Below are 17,637 nucleotides of genomic sequence, written 5' to 3' on the forward strand. Positions count from 1 at the left end.
CCCCACCTCCAACTGCAAAATGCACACAACTCCCTTCTCATTGGTCTGTCTCAGCCAGTCGCGCGGGGCTGCTGCATCCCCCTTCCGTTTCCATACCTTATCCCTTCTCTCTCTCTATCCCCACACACAACATTTCCAATGAATGAGTTGAGTGCCCTCTCTGTATGTAGTATCTTCACCACCTTATTAATTACTCATATATATATATATACTCTTAACATACATACTCCAAATACACACAACAAAATCATAAACAACACTGCAGGCACCTTTAGATTTTTATTTTCTTCACTGTTCACACACGATTTCCTCCTTTCCTTTCACATTATCCTTTACCTTTTTTTAAACAAGCCAGCCCAGCTTGCTTCTGTTCCTTCTCTTCTAACCAGTATCACCTACACGGTGTGTGTGTCCCTTCATCCTGGAAATTAGAGCCACAAACATAACACATTCCGCTTTGACTTTGGAGGCAGGTATGTGAAACCACGACAACTTAATCATCTCTTTGTTTTTTTTGTTTGTTTATTTCCTTTTTCTCTCTGAATTCTTTTGTGTTTCTATTTTTGCTTTAACTGTTTCCCTCCCTTGGATTCCGGTGGTAGTTTTTCTGAATAGAGCAGCAGAAAAATAAAACTAGTAGCTTTATTAGAATCTGGTCAAATCTTGTTGATAGTTTTTAAGTTTTGGCCGGTTCTGGGTATCTTAGTATTTCTCTAGAAAGTGAAAAGTTTAAATTTTGAAGCTGGGTTTCTGGTTCCTGGGAATTCATTTTATTCTACTTGGGTTTCGTGGACCTTGATTCTCAATTCCGTGTTTGTCTGCTCTGAGCTATAAAAGTTAAGGTTTGAACTGGGGTTGCTGTTTCTGAATTGCCTTCTTTCCTGTTAGTTAACAACTCACATGACAGCCCTTAGGAGGAATTCAAATTGAAGCTTCCTACTTCTCTTTCACATTTGGGAGCTGAGTGTTGCCTTTCCTTTTTCTATTTTTATGTACTTCACAATTCACATACTAGAAATTTTCTCTGTTTTGGATCTGCCTAGGCTGTTACGTGAAACTTGTAAGGAAGTATTTTCAAGCCGTGTTTTAGCAGTTATGGTCTTGGAATAGTGAATTTTGAGTTCTTCTTGTTCCTGTTTGAAGTTTGGTTTGAAGCTTTGCTTAACATAAAGTCACTTGAATTTGTTGAAGGTTTTTGTGCTTTGTCTGGTTCCCAATCACCGTGATATCATGGAATCCCCACAATCTGTTGTGTCACCATTCAAGAGGTCTGTCTTGGGTGATGCAGAGAAGTATAGGTCTGATGTTCTGTCTAAGGACATTGAAGTCAATGGAAAGGAAGGTGCCGTGTGTAATGTGGAGGAATTCATTGGTGTTGTTGATGTTTACATTCATCAGGCCAGGGACATTCATAACATCTGCATATACCACAAGCAAGATGTTTATGCTAAGATTTGTTTGACTAGTAATCCTGAGAATACTGTCTCTACCAAGACCATCAATGGAGGAGGAAGGAACCCCGTGTTTAATGAGAATCTTAGTCTAAGCGTTAGGACTGTTGATTCTGTAGTCAAATGTGAAATTTGGATGCTGAGCAGGGTGAAGAATTATCTTGAAGATCAGTTGCTTGGTTTTGCTTTGGTGCCTTTGTCTGAAGTACTGGTGAAGAAGGATGGCAAACTAGAGAAAGAGTTCTCTCTTTCTTCAACTGATCTATTCCATTCTCCAGCCGGTTATGTTCAATTGTCTCTTGCTTACACTGGTGCTTCGCCTGATGTTATGGCAATTTCTTCAATGCCTACCACCGAGAAGGACTCCGAATCATGCGAGTCACTGGTCAGAGATTTGGACAAAATCGAATTCCCGGATCCAAAAATTGTAAATGAAGACCACTTGATGGTTTCGGAATACTTCGGCATTCCATGTGAGGAGAGCCAGTGTTCTGATAGCTTGACCACTACTGATACTGAAAATCTTAGTTCTGAAGCAGGTGTTCAGCTTGTGGAGAGCTTCTCAGCATGCAGTGTTAGCAGTGTGTCAACAAATGGGGTTTCATCTCCTTCAGTGGCTGCAAGCTCAGACTCGTCTCCCAATGAGGAAACCAAAGAGAAAAATGTGGATGTCAAAGATGGTGAGACTGATTCCTCGTTCCCTAAACCTCTTGTGACTGTTAACATCGAGCCGGAGCCGAATGTGGTGCAGCAGGATTTTGTAGACATGTACATGAAAAGCATGCAGCAATTCACCGAGTCATTGGCAAAAATGAAGCTTCCTGTGGACTTTGAAAGTGGACCAACTAGTTCAGGAAACTCTAGCTCTGAACACAAGCTACAGACACCAAAGAGCACTAACTCCCGTGTGTTTTATGGCAGCAGGGCTTTCTTCTGAACTTTTTGATCAAGGGAATACTTTCAGGTGACTTAGATTTTAGAATAAAAAAAAAAAAACAAAAAATTGATATCAGTATGAAATGAAATAATGCACTGTCCAGTGGGATTCTCAGCTTCTGTACTTGTTGATCTGTTATGGGTAACAGGGAATCTTAACTTTGTACTCTCACAGGCTTGGTCCTATCTTAACTGCTACATGAACTTTTTTCTGTCTTAATCTTATTATTTTCTGGTGTTTCTTTTTGTTTTGGATGTCAATATTTTGTGAAAGCGGTTTTCACCTATCAAAAGGTTCATGTTGTGCATAATCACTAGTGGTACTAATATGGTCCCCACGTTCACATGGCGAATACTGAAGTTGATTTTGCTTTCTTCTTCTATTTCACACGAACAAGAGTACCGTACAACATCATTAATCTGTTTTTCTTTTTCTTTATCATCAAGTATCTTGATTTGGGCCTTACAAATAAAACGTACATTCTTGTATTTCCAAGCTCAACAACTTTGGATTTTTGGGATGATTCGTAAAATTTGAGGTTTTGTACTGTATAAAAATTGTTATATACGATATGGATCCTCTAGTTCATAAGTGAAGTACAGGTGATTCAGTTTAAATCCAATGACTTTGACTAGCAACACACATTTAAAAACTATGGTGTGATGGCCAAGATGCATTGTTGTCAATCACGCTACCTTCACAATTAACCAAACTCTGTTGTCCATCAACGTCAAGGGAGCCACTCATACCCAATTCAACAGACAGACAAGAAAGCCATCACTCGTAAAACTTGAGGACCAACCGTTTCCCCTTCTTCATCATCCGCCATGCTTTTGCTTTCCAAAAACCCTGAGAATAGAACCTTTAGAACAAGACTGCATGCATGCATGCAGCTGCTGGTTTTGGTTGCCAATATATAACTAATTAAATTGTGGATTCAAAATTACAATTTAATCATTAAAATAAGATAAAATATTTTATATTTCGTTTAGAAAAATAAAATTTTTGGTTATTTAAACTTTATTTTCATCTCTTATTATCTTTAATACATAAAATAAAAAATTATTAATTGATGAAATGAGAATATTTTAATAAAGAGCAATTTTAGATTTTCGAAATATATCATTTCTAAACATCAATTTCTATTTTCAAATTATGAAAATTAGTATAAAATGTGTATGAAAATGTATCTAGAGGAGAAATTAGCCTCTTAAATAAATATTAGTAGCTTGAAAGATTAGTATTTGACTTTAAATCAAGAGATATGTTATGGTTAAAAAAATGTAGTACTTTATCACTACTACTATTATAATTTATATGTTTACAAAACGTTTTCAACATTTTAATTTTAATTTTAATATCCTTCATCGCGTTACATATGACTCGTCCGCCGATAAAATAATTATATTTGTAAGCCGTGGCCTGTGGGGTAAATTGTTACTACTGTCGCATATCAAGTAAGAGTTGGATGAACTTTTATTATAACACAGTACCTTTTTTTTATTAGATAATTTGGGTTTTGTTTATTTTATAATAATCTAGAATTTAATGTTTGATTTTACCATAGTGTTTGAACAATTATGGCGTGTGCGATAGATGGGGACCATATAAAGATGACAAATTGGCCTCCCAAGGGTACCAGAAGTTGCAAATTAAACTTGTTGTAACAACTCATTTGTGGCATCAACTATGATACTATGTACTATTTGATTGCTTGCAAATTGCAATTGTAACTAAAGGTCCCACCACAAAGATTCAACCAGCCTAAGCTTGTGGGCTGTGATGTGATGAGCATTGTTATGATCCCATAAGGAAAAGCATTTGCTATCAAAGACAGACACAAACAGAAAAGCTTACTTGAATGCCTCTCAGTGTACAACCCAATGTGAAGTATAAAAATGTTGCTGCGGACAATTTAAGGTTATGGCAATTCTATAACCAAGCTGATTCAATAACAATAGTTAATTGATGAAGAGACAGTGTAAATAATTTTTACATTGTTATATATTTAATTGATACATATACTAATTTTGTTAACTTTTTATAATAAGTACTTTTTAAAATTATACTTACTATAAATTTTGATTGGTTGGCATTTTTGTACACTTACAGTTATTAGTTTAGAACCAAAATAATGGGAAGGATGGAAACCACCAAATTATCCATTATTTTCTTTGTTTGGAGCACTTCAAAAAAGAGAAAGAAGGAATAGAAAAGCTTGAGCTCACACACTCTAATAATTCGTCCAAATGTGAAAAGAAAGGGAAAGGAAAGTTTATTTGAACAGTAAAAGACTTAAATACCCTTATTTTTTTCTATATTATTTTTTTATCTTCAAAAATAGAAGGAACAAAAAAGCATAGAACCTAGTACCTACACACTTCAATAATGCCTCTGAATGTGAAGAGAAAGGGGAAGGAATTCTTGCTTAAATAACTACAACACTGAACCTGTGCTTTGCAAGGTCAATGAAAAAGTAATTAATAAAAAAATGGCAATTTGCAAAGAGATAAGGAGAAAATATATATATATAAGATGTACATGTAAACGTTGGCACAAAATGGTAACATGTGTCTAATTTTTGGATAGTTTTTTATATAATTATAAATAAAAGACTCGATTACTCTTATTTTATGTATAATCTTTTTTATTAGATATATTTATGTCATTTTATATTTATATTTTTTATTTCATTTTTTTCTTCCCAATAAAAAAGGAGAGAAGAAAAATTTGCAAAATCATCTCACTTTTCACTCTTTCTTTCCTTTCACTTTCATTTTCCTAAGCCAAACACGTCATTTTAATGCATAGAAATTAAATTCATTCAATAAATATAAGTTGAAAGAGACAAACAGATCTAAATGCACTGATTTATATTTCCTATAAATTAGTAAAACACTATTATAATTCTTTAATAACTTGGGGTTGATCGATCACATTAGTCTTTAGAGGATAAAAAGTAATTTTTTTTATCAAAATATCAATTGATTTAATTCTTAAAAAACAAATTATCCATATTTTCATCTTTCAAAGATGAAAATAATAATCTATGTTTTAGGAAATAATATAATTAACCTCAAATTTTTAAACAACCAAATGGTGTTTCACTATTTTACAAATGTTGGTGAGATCTTTCTTTTCTTTATCTTTTCATTATGTTTGAATTGTATTAATATTAAGTGTTGAATATCTACACGATAGCTCCTAAGTGGAATATTTGAACCTTCTTCTAATTTATTTGAAACTAATTTTAACCACATATTTTTTATTGCAATACCTTACATGCAAGTTTAGGTTAAAGAATCGTAATTTTATGCATATAAAAACATTTAACTGTGACCGAATAAAACTAAAATTACTCTTAGAAACAGGTTAAACTTATAATAATATAATCTCTGATTTTAATCTAACAAACTTGCTGTTTTTAATATCTCTCTGTTTTTCTTAAAAATACCGTGCACCAGCACAGGCTCAAAGCTATTTTTTTTACTGGGGCTCAAAGCTAGTTTATTTAAAAACTACAAGCATTTTAAACTTTCTAAAACAATTATTTAATTAATATAAGATTTGTATACATAGGAAGTTGCAAATATTTCATATTTATCAATGAAACTAGAATGTTGATTAAAGAAATTAAGTAAAAATATCCATTGAAATTAATTAAAAGGTATTAATTTAATTTTATATAAAAGAACAAAAAATGTTATAAAATGAAAAAAAAAATACACAAGAATATGTCCCGATGTTAGCCTAAATCATATTGCTTTTGAAAATAGTTATGGTATGATATATTTCAATACCCCCAACATCCTTATCTATGAAGCCTCAACTTCATTCATGCTTTGTTTTCCAATTCAAACTTCCAAGGAATTCTAAAACCAAACAATATTATCCATGATTTTGTCATTGCCAGTTTGCCATACGCTATTGTCTTCAAATTAAAAAAGATTCCACCATTTATGTCTACAACCACAACCTTCAACATAATTGAGGCATGTGCATTTTGTATGGATTTCCATGTGACAATCGTCTAAAATCTCCAACACAGGCTTGCATGGCCTAGAATAATGATATTCTACACAAGTATTGTACTAATAATTGTGCACATCCAAGTTAATATAAGCTGTTTTAATAGCTAAGACTATGGATATATACAATTGTGTGTGTGTGTCTGTGTAGAGAGAGAGAGAGAGAGGGCAACATTTTAAGGGGGGGTTTTCAGGGGAAGTTGAAAGTGATACAAGACAAATCCTGATCCATATAGGGATAAGAGTTAGCATGACCACACAGAAATTCTATCTTATGATCCAAATTCGAAATGTAAGAAAGAAACAACCAAAAAAACTACTATTGACAAACATAAGCTTAAAAAAAAAATAAAAAATTAACCATGCTCCCTTATTTTAACCAATCAATTTTGGTCCATAAATAGATGCCATAACATGCTCAATATTTCCACCACAAAGTTACAAAAACCAAACAGGAGAGGAAAGCAACTATTATGAATAGAGTCGTAATATCAGTAGGATCCAGATTTGGAATGAAACAAGAAAACCAAAGTATAAAGTTGTATAACAAAAGTCTAACAAAAAATAATATCTGTCCAGTAACTAATTATTTGATGGGGGATCCAAGATGGATACCCCTCTAATGTCTCAAACCTGATAAATCAAACTGAACTTCACTTACAATTTGATCAGAAACATGTCCCATGAAAAAGATGGTGACAAGAACAAACAGCTTTGCCAAGCATTACAGTGGCAAAAAAAAATTCAAAAATTAATAAACTATCATTAAGCATACTAAATATGGTGCATCTCTCCAGCAATGCACTATTAAACTACTGGAACCAATCTTCCTGAGTATATCCCGCAATCTGATGTTACACCTCAATCAAATTCCAAGAAAGGAACCTAGCCTTGAAAAATAAAGACAAACAAAAATCCCAAACCTTACACAAAAACACTTGTGACTGATTTAGCTTCTGTATGATTTCACAGTACCTCGTCTTTTTTAACCAGTTTCCCTTGATCTACTGTTACCATAACATATCCAATTAACATATCTCCTAAGCAGCAATTCCTGAAACAAGTAGACATGCAACAAAAGAAAATGAGTATACAATGAAGTTGAACCAGAACAGGTAAAAAATGTAATGGAAATACTAAAATGCCAACCCTTTCACAACAATATAATACAAGAAAGTATAATCAAAACTCATTTTCACTAACAAATAAAAGAGTGAGTAATCTATGCCTACATCTCTAGTATCTTGCAAATTAGTATAACATCACATGAAACATCAAATTCAAATAGTATCATTAAATGAAAGTAATCAAGAAACTCGGGCATTATTACAGCAAGCTACGGGCATGCCTGATTTGAGATATTTCTTTATTTTATTTTTGTTTTCACTAATAATTAAAAAAATCTCACTTTGTTTTTACTTTATCCTGTTCCTATATAAATCTTTAAAACATAAATAAAGTAAAAATTAAGTGATATTTTAGTAATCACATGCAAAAATAAGAAATGAGAACATAAAATGTTTTCTCAAACAAACCAGACAGGCCCTAATATACTTTTAGACTGTAGCAAGAATTTACAATGACAACATCAAGAATTCAGGAATAAAGGAAACATGTCAATAAAGTCAGGAACCTAGGGTGTTTGATATAAGTAAAAGAAGACATGAATAATGCTTCCATGTTATGTTCATCTATATTCACAATTACATGATGATCATAAGCTTAAAGACAAATCCTATTCTGAAACATAGAAAGTCTAAAACACACAATTGGTTTTATGAAAAAATTGGAAATAAACAACGGACAATGTATTAACTATGATCTAATTTTCTACAGGAGAAAAGAATGTAGCAAAAGATCTTACCTCTATTAGTTTGTCTACTTATTACATTGTAGTTTCCAATAAAACCCTCAGAACTCTTTACTAGATCATCTGAAGCTATACCACCAAGTCCACCATAACCAAACGAACCAGAAGCATCTATCTCAGAAGCAGCAGACCGCAAAGTTGAGTCACTGTAAACTGAACCATTGCGGTACAAGTCCCCATAGGATCCTTCATAATCACCAGTTGGTGCAGTAAATGTTGAGGATTGAGGCACACTTGGGCTGCTGTTCCTTCCATACCCTCCACCTCCTAAACCAATGCTGTTATCTCCACCTTCATAAGAGCCCCAAGTACTATACCCAGAGGCAGCCCCTCCACCCTGGGTTGGAACTGATGGACCCCAATTGGTGCCAGCATTTCCAATTGAAACACCAAAAGTCCCACTTCCAGATCCCAAGTAAGCGCCAGGGCTGACTGGACTATTGACAGCATTGTTCAGGCCCCCATTTCCCCAAACACTCCGAGAAGCTGAGTTCATAAGAGAACCGCTTCTCCCATTGCCCCCGCTATTGCCAATAGGAGTGGTGTATCTGTTAGAGTTGCCATCGTTGAAAGGACTCATCCGACCGTATCCAAGATTGCCACCATAACCGGAAGTCCCTCCATAGCTTGGGTTCAATCCTAAATCCAAATTCACTCCCATTCCATAACCACTGGAGCCAAATGGGGTAAACCCACTTCTAGCACTAGTAAGTGGACTAAACCTTCCATCCATCCTGACTCCATAACCTCCAATTGGATTCATATTGAAACCCTGAGCATAACTATTTAGGAAGCTACTGGTCCTATTCAAACCATAGTTATATCCTATCAATGGGCTTCGGGTAGGTCCAGGGGAAAGCTCTTTAGGAACTGCCCTCTTGACCTCAACCATCTTCCCATTGAGTTCATGAAATGTCTTATAAAGAACTCTGTCCACAGCTTCTTCTGAATCATAAGTGATGAAGCCAAAACCTCTTGGCCTCTGGGTATTGTGGTCATACATTACAACAACATCAGTAATTGTACCAAACTGATCAAAGTACTTCTTAAAATCACTCTCTGTGATTGTTGATGGTAAACCTCCAACAAAAATCTTTTTGGTGCGTCCAGGACTAGGAGATCCATGGATGCTACCAGTCTGTCTGTTTATAGTTTGCTGATCATCCCTAGGAACAGCTTTCTTGGCTTCAACCTGCAAATTGACAGCACAACACACACGGATCAAATCTGCAACTCATTTTCAGCTTCCTGTCCTATAAGCAAAAAGAGTTCAAGCTTAATCCAATGCAGCCATAAAAATCCAAGCACCAATTAGGCTGAATGGAGCCAAAATGAGCATGATTCATATCACACCAACATAGTAGAAAATTATAAAAGTAGGGACACAATGATCTCTATCAGAAACAGAAATTTAGCTAGGTCCCATCACTGCCCATCCAAATAACATGTATATTGACATAATGCTTAGCAAATCTATAATGAAAAACTCACTGTGCGGCCATCAATTATGTGCTTATCCATAATGACTCTCTCCGCAGCAGAAGGATCAGCAAAGACAACAAATCCGAAACCACGAGCACGGCCTGTTGTCCGATCTCTCATGATCACTGCCTCTATCACCTCTCCATATTTCCCAAAATATTCTTTGAGACGTTCGTCATCGGTGTCCCAGGAAATTCCCCCAATGAAGAGCTTGCCAAGATCCGATTCCATCAGTTCTGTCATCAACCATGCCCAGTTAACCATCAATCACTCATTTCATCAAACAAATCCAATCCATCCACTCTTATTGAATCAAAATTCTCATGCCAAACCAAAACAAAACAACATAACATGAAAAATTAGAAATTAGAAATTCCAAACACACAATCTAGATTCTAGACTATTCAGTGATGGGCAAAGTTCCAGTCCCAGAACCAATCTAAATGCATAGCTGATTGAATAATGCACAATTGAGCTCAACCACCAGAAAGATTCAATTTTTCAAGAGCAAAAACAAAGCAAAACGATCAGAAATGCAGATTAGATAAATCTGCGAAGAAGGGTCACCTTATGTTGAATCTCAGACAGAACCCAGTTGGTGCTTCAATCAGATACGAAGTGGGTTATGCCAAATTCGATCTCTAAGAGAATCGGATCTTTGAAGCATCAATAAAAAAAACTGAACCAAAATATCTAATCCAGCAAAGAGGGAAAACCAAGCAGCTATGTTTTTTTTTAAAAAAAACAATTGTTTCTAATGTTTTTTTTAGTTTGTTTTTTTTTTCTTTTCTTTGCTGGGATCAGAGAAGAAGAAATTGAGAGAAGGCGAAGAGATCAAAGGAACTCAGATGGGGAATTCACCATCCAAAGATGAGAGGTTGGTTGGTGATGGAAACAAAAAAGAACTAATAATAATAAAAAGAATAATAATGAGAGGTCATGTGAAAATTTGAATGGCAGGGAAAACTAAGAATGGGAATGAAAGAAAACAGAGGATGTGGTGTCATCCTCTCTCTCTCCTTCTTTGCTTTCTTATCTTGTTGCTTGCTTGCTTCCACTAGGGACCCTTAATTAAATCTAAAGAAATGGAATTTGAAGCAAACATGGCCAAAACACAGTTCACAATTTATATATAAATACATATTTTTTAACAGAGAGACAGCCACACTGCAAATCGTGCAAGAATATTTGGAGGAGCCAGCAAATGACAACAGATCATGGTGTTTTTAAAATTATAATTAAATAATTTCAACTATATGTAAATGGAAAATGTAAATCACCTATTTATTTATTTATTTATTTATTAATCTTTAAATAAATAATATGGATTTTCACAAAAGAAATTAATGTGAATATATATAGATGCAGTGGAGTTGTTGAATAAGTTGTTTGGTATAGTAATTGTTATTTGATATATTTTATATTATATAGATAGATATAAAGGTAACAAAATCCAACCTAAAAAAAAGAGAGAAGGTAACTAATCCTTGTAATAATTTATTTCTTACAAATATTGTGAGATGTAGTATGTATGAGAAAAAAATTGTTAGAAACGATAAAATATATCTTAAAGTTTTTGAAAAGAATTAATCTTCAATTGATTGAATATCATCAGTGAAAAAAAAGATGTATTTTTTAATATTGGTAAAATATTAAAAAAAATATTTAAATAGATTGATTGAATTCCTTTAAAAAAAGGTAGATTGATTGAATTAATAAAATATTATTTATAATAAGAATGTAAATTAGAATATAAAAATAGATTGATTGGATTCCTTTAAAAAAAAGTAGATCGATTGAATTAATAAAATATTATTTATAATAAGAATGTAAATTAGAATATAAAAATATATATTGTTTAGAGTTGAAAAAAAAATAGCTTAATTGCTAAATATTATTTTATTAGCGATCTATAAATAAATATATATATATATATATATATATATATATATATATATATATATATATATGTTCCAAAAGAGGAAATTCAATTGGAGATGCTTTTCATCTAACAGCTCCCAAAATGCAAAAACCGTTCTGGAAAAAACGAATGAAATGATGATATTTGTTTCAAAGAATTTGGACTAATGTTTACTTCAAAGTTCAAAATGCATATTGAAGTTGTTTTACTCTTGAGGGACAATATTTGTAGGTGATTTAGCTCATGTTATTTGGTACAAAATCGTCTTTCAGATTTGCATAACATTTTTTAGGTAAAAGTGAGAAAATTATCAGATTGGAAACACGAAACGCCATATGAATATGTTAGGTGACACTTCAAATTCTTTTACGTATTGATTACACACAAATAAAAACGTTCTAGATTGTTTTAAAAAAAACGTTTTAAATTTATGATCATGAGTTTTTTTTCATTATTAAAATTTGTATTCAGATTTAATATCCTCACCCATGATTGACGTTAATACAAACAATGATATCTTACGATTTTGCTGTTACAATATAAGGCGAGAAGACGAGAAACTCTCATAATTTTAATTGTGTCATGCTTTGGATTCAAAATGAGCTTTAAATGTTGCACATTTTCTTACAACGTTTTAAAGATAATAAGGTAACAAAACAATTAAAATGTTAGGTTATCGTGGGAGTAGATGGAGCATCAACATTTTTGTTTATTTAATTTAAAATTTGAGAGTTTTGATGGGGGAACAACTGAAAGTGCAATGCAATCCGACGGGTAATTCCTATAAACAAAGGAAGAACCAACAACAAATGCCTCATAACTATTGTGCCAATACAATACAGTAACACCCAATAACACCCAAAACCCTTTTTTTTTTCAACACCACAAGTAAACTCAGCTCCATCTCAAATCTTATTATGCCTTCAATTTTTTTAAAATCTATTATATTTTCTAATTGATAGTGTAATTTTGTTCGAAACATATATTTTATCAAATTGAATTTTGTCTTTCTCAATAAAAAAATTTCTATACACACAATTAAGAATCGGACTCTTAACAACATGTTTAAAAAAATCAGCTATCTACTAATTACACGATACATTGTTCATATTTTGCATCCATTGCTGTTGGAGGAAGTAAGAGTAAGAAGCAAAGGATTATTAGAGGCACTAATTATAGAAGCTACATTACAATCCAGGAGCAATAAATTGAATTTAACTCTATGCTTCCATTATTATTATGCAATGCTACGTCAACACTCAACATGCACTTTGTTACACCAAGTTGACATATGAAGGAAAACAACAACACGGAAAGACTGGTTGGTAACATATTTTTCCACACTCCTATGATCAGTTGCTTCCTCCTATGGACACCTTGAAAGCTACTCTAAAAGGCCTAGCCAGAGATCGCAATATTTGAAGCTCAATCTATACTAACCCCTTACCTTGGATTTTTTCCAAAACAAACCCATCAAACGTACAACCTAATCATATCGCATTGACCTTCATTTTTCTTATTTTTAATAGCTTATATATTGAAAAAAAAATTACTATACTATTTTTAAAAATAAAAACAAAAGTAAAATATTATTTTTATGAGAAAAAATGAAAATTAAAAATAAAACATTTTTTAAAACCAAGTAATCGTGATTTTCTTCTTTCAAAGGATGTATTTCTAATTCCATGATCTTATTTGGTTTCAACATGATTACTTTCAATAAAGGATAAGTACGGTCTTAAAAAAGTCTGTATTCCCAATTGAACTTCTTTTTACCGCAGTTTGAGCCCACTAGCCGGCACAGTTCCTACACGCTAAGACATTCATTCAAGTGTATAGACCAAAAAAACAAGCCTTAGTGTTGAAAAAACGTGAGCACATTTAAGTGGTGAATCAACACTGAGAAGACCAATCAATAGCATAGGGAAACCATGTTTGACCTGAGGATTTGAAAGCCTTTGATGATACTCAACTTAGATCTCAGCAGTTCAGACGCTCTTTTTTTGGACTTTTTCATAGTAAGATGTTATTTTCCTTGAGCTTTCTCTCCTATACACCATTACACAACCTTCAAATTTCATAGTTTGGTTAGCAAGTTAATTTTCAGAAGTTTGGTATCCTAGAGTTGTCATGTTCATATAATAATACTAATAACCATAAAACTTCTACCCAAATCGGCCCAACAAGGGGTTTAGATAATTTGTATGAGGATTTCCTTCTATGTTTAAACTTTATTGTTACCATTATAAAAAATAATAATAATAATAATAAAGTTTCTCACATAAATATAAATATTTCATATTAAAATTAAAATTTTGAGTTGTTTGGTGATCGGGATATATATGATAGACTATAGTTATATGTGGAAAATAGCAATTATACTTGAAAAATAATAATAAAACTTCTCACACAAATATTTCTGTAAAAAAGTAAAGTTGTACGTTTCTATTCTAGGAATTTCATATTATTTTTTCTTTGAGTTTTCCAATTTGCTTTTGTTTTGACTGATGAGGAAAGACAGTTAAGGGTGTATGGATTGGACATTTCTCCTTAGAACACTAGATAAACCTGTTAGAGCAAATTAATTAACAGTCTCTAATAATCTAATATCTGAAGTTAAAATATCCTAAATTTCATGACACCATTGGTGCAAATTTTCTGATAAAATATTTAGAAGGCGAAATATATAACAGAGATCGAATTCCTGTACTCAGAATTTATGTTTCGCAACTTCACTTGAACTGACTCAAGGAAACATAATAATTATTCTTCAATTAACTATTTCATTGCTTTATCTTTTTGTAGCAGTGATCATCATACGCACACGCTCATTGCTTTTGAAAAATCAAGCCAAACGAGTTTCAAACGCATGACATGCTTATCATCATTCATCTGTTCAGGTGGGTAAAAATTCAAGTAAAAACCCACAAATTCAGGTAGCTTCAGTAGGGCTTCCACAATGCCACACTCTCTTGGTTTTGGATAATAAATAAATAATGATTAGAATTTTAGCATATATTAAGAGTTGGGAAACATCATTGTATGCTACAGAGAGTAATTGAAATTCAGATGGAAGACATAATTATTTTCCTTGTCCTTCCATGAGAAACAAGTTCAATTTTAAGTACACTTATTCCAACACCTGTCTGCTTTTGCTTGTTGTCTATATAATTATAAACTACTTGATGCATATATAGCTACAATTACATTACATGGCATATAGTATAGTTTAAAAAAATTCATAATTAACAAAAGATTACAATAACATTTATCTGAGTTCAAAAGCGTAGTTCCAGAATACAGGATTAATTCCTAAATAACAAACAGATGACTACAAAGTATCACATATTCATCTACTGGATCATGCTCATCATTTCTAACTGACGTGGGACTTCTTTAACATACCGAGACAAGTTCTCACACAGGAATCATTATGATATATAAATAGGTGAATACATGTTATTATAGGGAGCATGAAGATAAATTCAATAATTTGATCCTGGAGAATCCCAGGTTTCAGGTATGATTTTGTGAAGTGAACAGCATTCATCGCGGTTGGATCCATTGGAACAGCATTTGGAAGCATAACGTTCCTGATGTTGCTCATGTTGATCCATGACCTCTTCAATCTTCTCCAAAATCTCCACAGTGGTTGGCCTATTTTCTTGGAAACATGACACACACAAGAGGGCTATATTAAGAAGAGGAAATGCCCATTGATGATCATTTTCCCTAACCTCTTTGTCAAATACCTCTCCTGTCCATTCCTCCCTCACCATGGACCTCACCCATCTAGCAAGGTCTATTCTACTCACCTCTATGCTCTTTCCTGTTAGTAGTTCCAAGAGAATCACTCCAAAGCTATACACATCACCCTTTTCTGTTAGGCTCTTTTCAGGAGCAGTGTATCCCTGAGAGGAAAACAAGAAACCTCTATTTGGGTCCATAAATTTTGATAAGCCATGCTCACTTATTAGTGGCTCATTGTTCTCATCTAGAAGGATGTTTGAGGGCTTGAGATTTCCATGAGGAACGACCTCCTCCTCTCCATCCAACTTCCTATATATGAAGGCCAAACCCCTTGCAATCCCACATGCTATATTCAGACGCAGTTTCCATGGGAAATCTTTTCTACCTGCTATATAATCTGCATAAAAAACAAAATCAATTACTTCAAACAATTTAGTTTTGATACACTGGTGGTGTATTTATGCTATCAACCAATTAGAAATATGACTATTATTTCAAAAGTCATCAACAAATTCATGATTGGATAGTAATGTAAAAAGTTTTGCACTATCTGTAATTCTGTATATTCTATAGTCGTTCCTACTTAAACTTAAGTGTTAAATAACTTTTATATCATGATATATTAAATGTATCCCTTTTAATATAAAAAAAAATACTTTGTTTTCTTAATCACTTATTAGCATTTGCCTTGTATTAATGTACTAATGTGAGGTTTCAGCTAATAGTATTGTGCAAATGATCAAGGCAGAAATATATTTACACATACAATACATGTTTGGGAACACAGAGAGAAGGTGGACGATGTGGAATGTTGCAATTGATGATAACTTACCGTTTAACAGATTAAGCAGGCTTCCATTGCTTTGATATTTGTAAATGATGAATTTTTCTTCACTGGTGGAACGATAACCAACAAGGGGGAGAATATTCTGATGCTTCAAGTTACTTATCTTCCTTAATGTTTCACCAAATTCTTCCAAGGATACCTGCAAATTCTTCAATCTTTTGACAGCATAGTAAACATTGTGTTCCAATTTCACCTTGTAAAGGCTGCTGCAGAAGCCTTCACTCCTCAAGTCAGCAGTGGCTCGAAGAAGGTCCTCGAGTGTGAACCTTTCACGATCTTCAACAAAGAAAACAAGCTCAGAATCTCCTTCCTTTAGCTTCACCTCTTGAACTTCATGAGTTGTAGCCTTTATTATTGGAGACACACGACGATGGTCTTTAACTACAGCAACCTCTTTCTCTGCACTTAACTTTGCTGACTTCTTTACAATAAAGTAAATGCTTGACAAAAGCAATCCAGCACCCAAAAGGAACACCCCCAAGGTTTCCACCCTCCAAGACGATGAATCCTTCCCATTATTAGGTGTGCTGTTACTTAAAGCACCTGGTGGTGTTGCCTGCTCTTGCAGTATTGTGTTTGTGTCACTTTCCTTTAGCCTCTCTTTGGTACTATTGCTTTCCAACTTGTTACTTGGAGTCACATAATACCTAAGGAGGTGCCTATAATATTGTTGTTTACTAGGGATCATACCAGAAAAATTGTTATTGGAAATGTCTAAGTTCCTAAGATGTTTCAATTTTGTTAAGGCATTTGGCAACCTCCCACTCAATTGGTTGCTGGTTACATTTAAATGTGTCAACCTTGTACAATGCAAAATTGACTGTGGTATGGTTCCTCTAATGTTGTTGTTAGCCAAGCTTACCACTCTTAACTTTTGGAGCCTGCATAGGGAATCTGCATCGATTGTGCCACTAAGGTTCAAGTTCTCAAGCCTTATATGTACAACATTGGTAGCATTTGAGTTACATCTTACACCATTCAACTTGACCAAGCATGGATGCGATGGTGACCCATTCCAGGTAATGTTAAGCTCGTTTCTGGGATCAAGGGCCCTTAAGAAATTTAAGAAAGACTCAGATTCTGATGACTTACCTCTTGTACAGTCTATGATAAAGAAAATGATAGCAAAGAAAACTAGCCTCCTTAGAAACACAGCAAAATCTCTTGTGTTCTGCATTTTTTGTGGCTTTCTCCTCTGTTGTTAAGGGTTTCGCGAGTGAATCATGCTAGTCCTGCATGCTTCTTTATTTGTGAATTGGATAAGGACTTATCTCTTCTTAGAAGTTTTCGCTGGGTACGTGTAATACTTGTTTTATTTGGTACATCGTTAATATCTCCATGCAATATAAAA

At 33.6% G+C, this 17,637-nt stretch overlaps 3 protein-coding genes across 4 annotated transcripts; 1 reads left to right on the forward strand and 2 right to left on the reverse strand.

Annotated features, from left to right (window-relative positions):
• Positions 1-2,607, forward strand: LOC100814102 (uncharacterized). Its single transcript, XM_003519565.5, has 2 exons — positions 1-473; positions 1,192-2,607. Exon 2 carries the CDS (start codon positions 1,231-1,233, stop codon positions 2,386-2,388), a length of 1,158 nt encoding a protein of 385 aa, XP_003519613.1. The 5' UTR covers positions 1-473; positions 1,192-1,230; the 3' UTR covers positions 2,389-2,607.
• A 4,322-nt stretch (positions 2,608-6,929) lies between these two features.
• Positions 6,930-10,882, reverse strand: LOC100814628 (heterogeneous nuclear ribonucleoprotein 1). Of its 2 annotated transcripts, XM_003519566.5 has the most exons (4): positions 10,336-10,882; positions 9,778-10,004; positions 8,281-9,478; positions 6,930-7,470 (listed from the first exon to the last, which is right to left on the reverse strand). In XM_003519566.5, the coding sequence occupies exons 2-4, from the start codon at positions 9,997-9,999 to the stop codon at positions 7,457-7,459; spliced, it is 1,434 nt and encodes a 477-aa protein (XP_003519614.1). In that variant the 5' UTR covers positions 10,000-10,004; positions 10,336-10,882; the 3' UTR covers positions 6,930-7,456. The 2 variants fall into 2 exon arrangements, with proteins under 2 accessions (XP_003519614.1, XP_006575702.1); XM_006575639.3 differs by lacking the exon at positions 10,336-10,882 and having other exon boundaries at positions 9,778-10,011.
• Positions 10,883-14,914: 4,032 nt separating this feature from the next.
• LOC100807491 (probable inactive receptor kinase At5g53320) lies at positions 14,915-17,637 on the reverse strand. The gene is made up of 2 exons (XM_006575640.4): positions 16,272-17,637; positions 14,915-15,836 (listed from the first exon to the last, which is right to left on the reverse strand). The coding sequence occupies exons 1-2, from the start codon at positions 17,461-17,463 to the stop codon at positions 15,175-15,177; spliced, it is 1,854 nt and encodes a 617-aa protein (XP_006575703.1). The 5' UTR covers positions 17,464-17,637; the 3' UTR covers positions 14,915-15,174.

Source organism: Glycine max, chromosome 2 (genome assembly GCF_000004515.6).
Source record: "Glycine max cultivar Williams 82 chromosome 2, Glycine_max_v4.0, whole genome shotgun sequence".
NCBI lineage: Eukaryota > Viridiplantae > Streptophyta > Magnoliopsida > Fabales > Fabaceae > Glycine > Glycine max.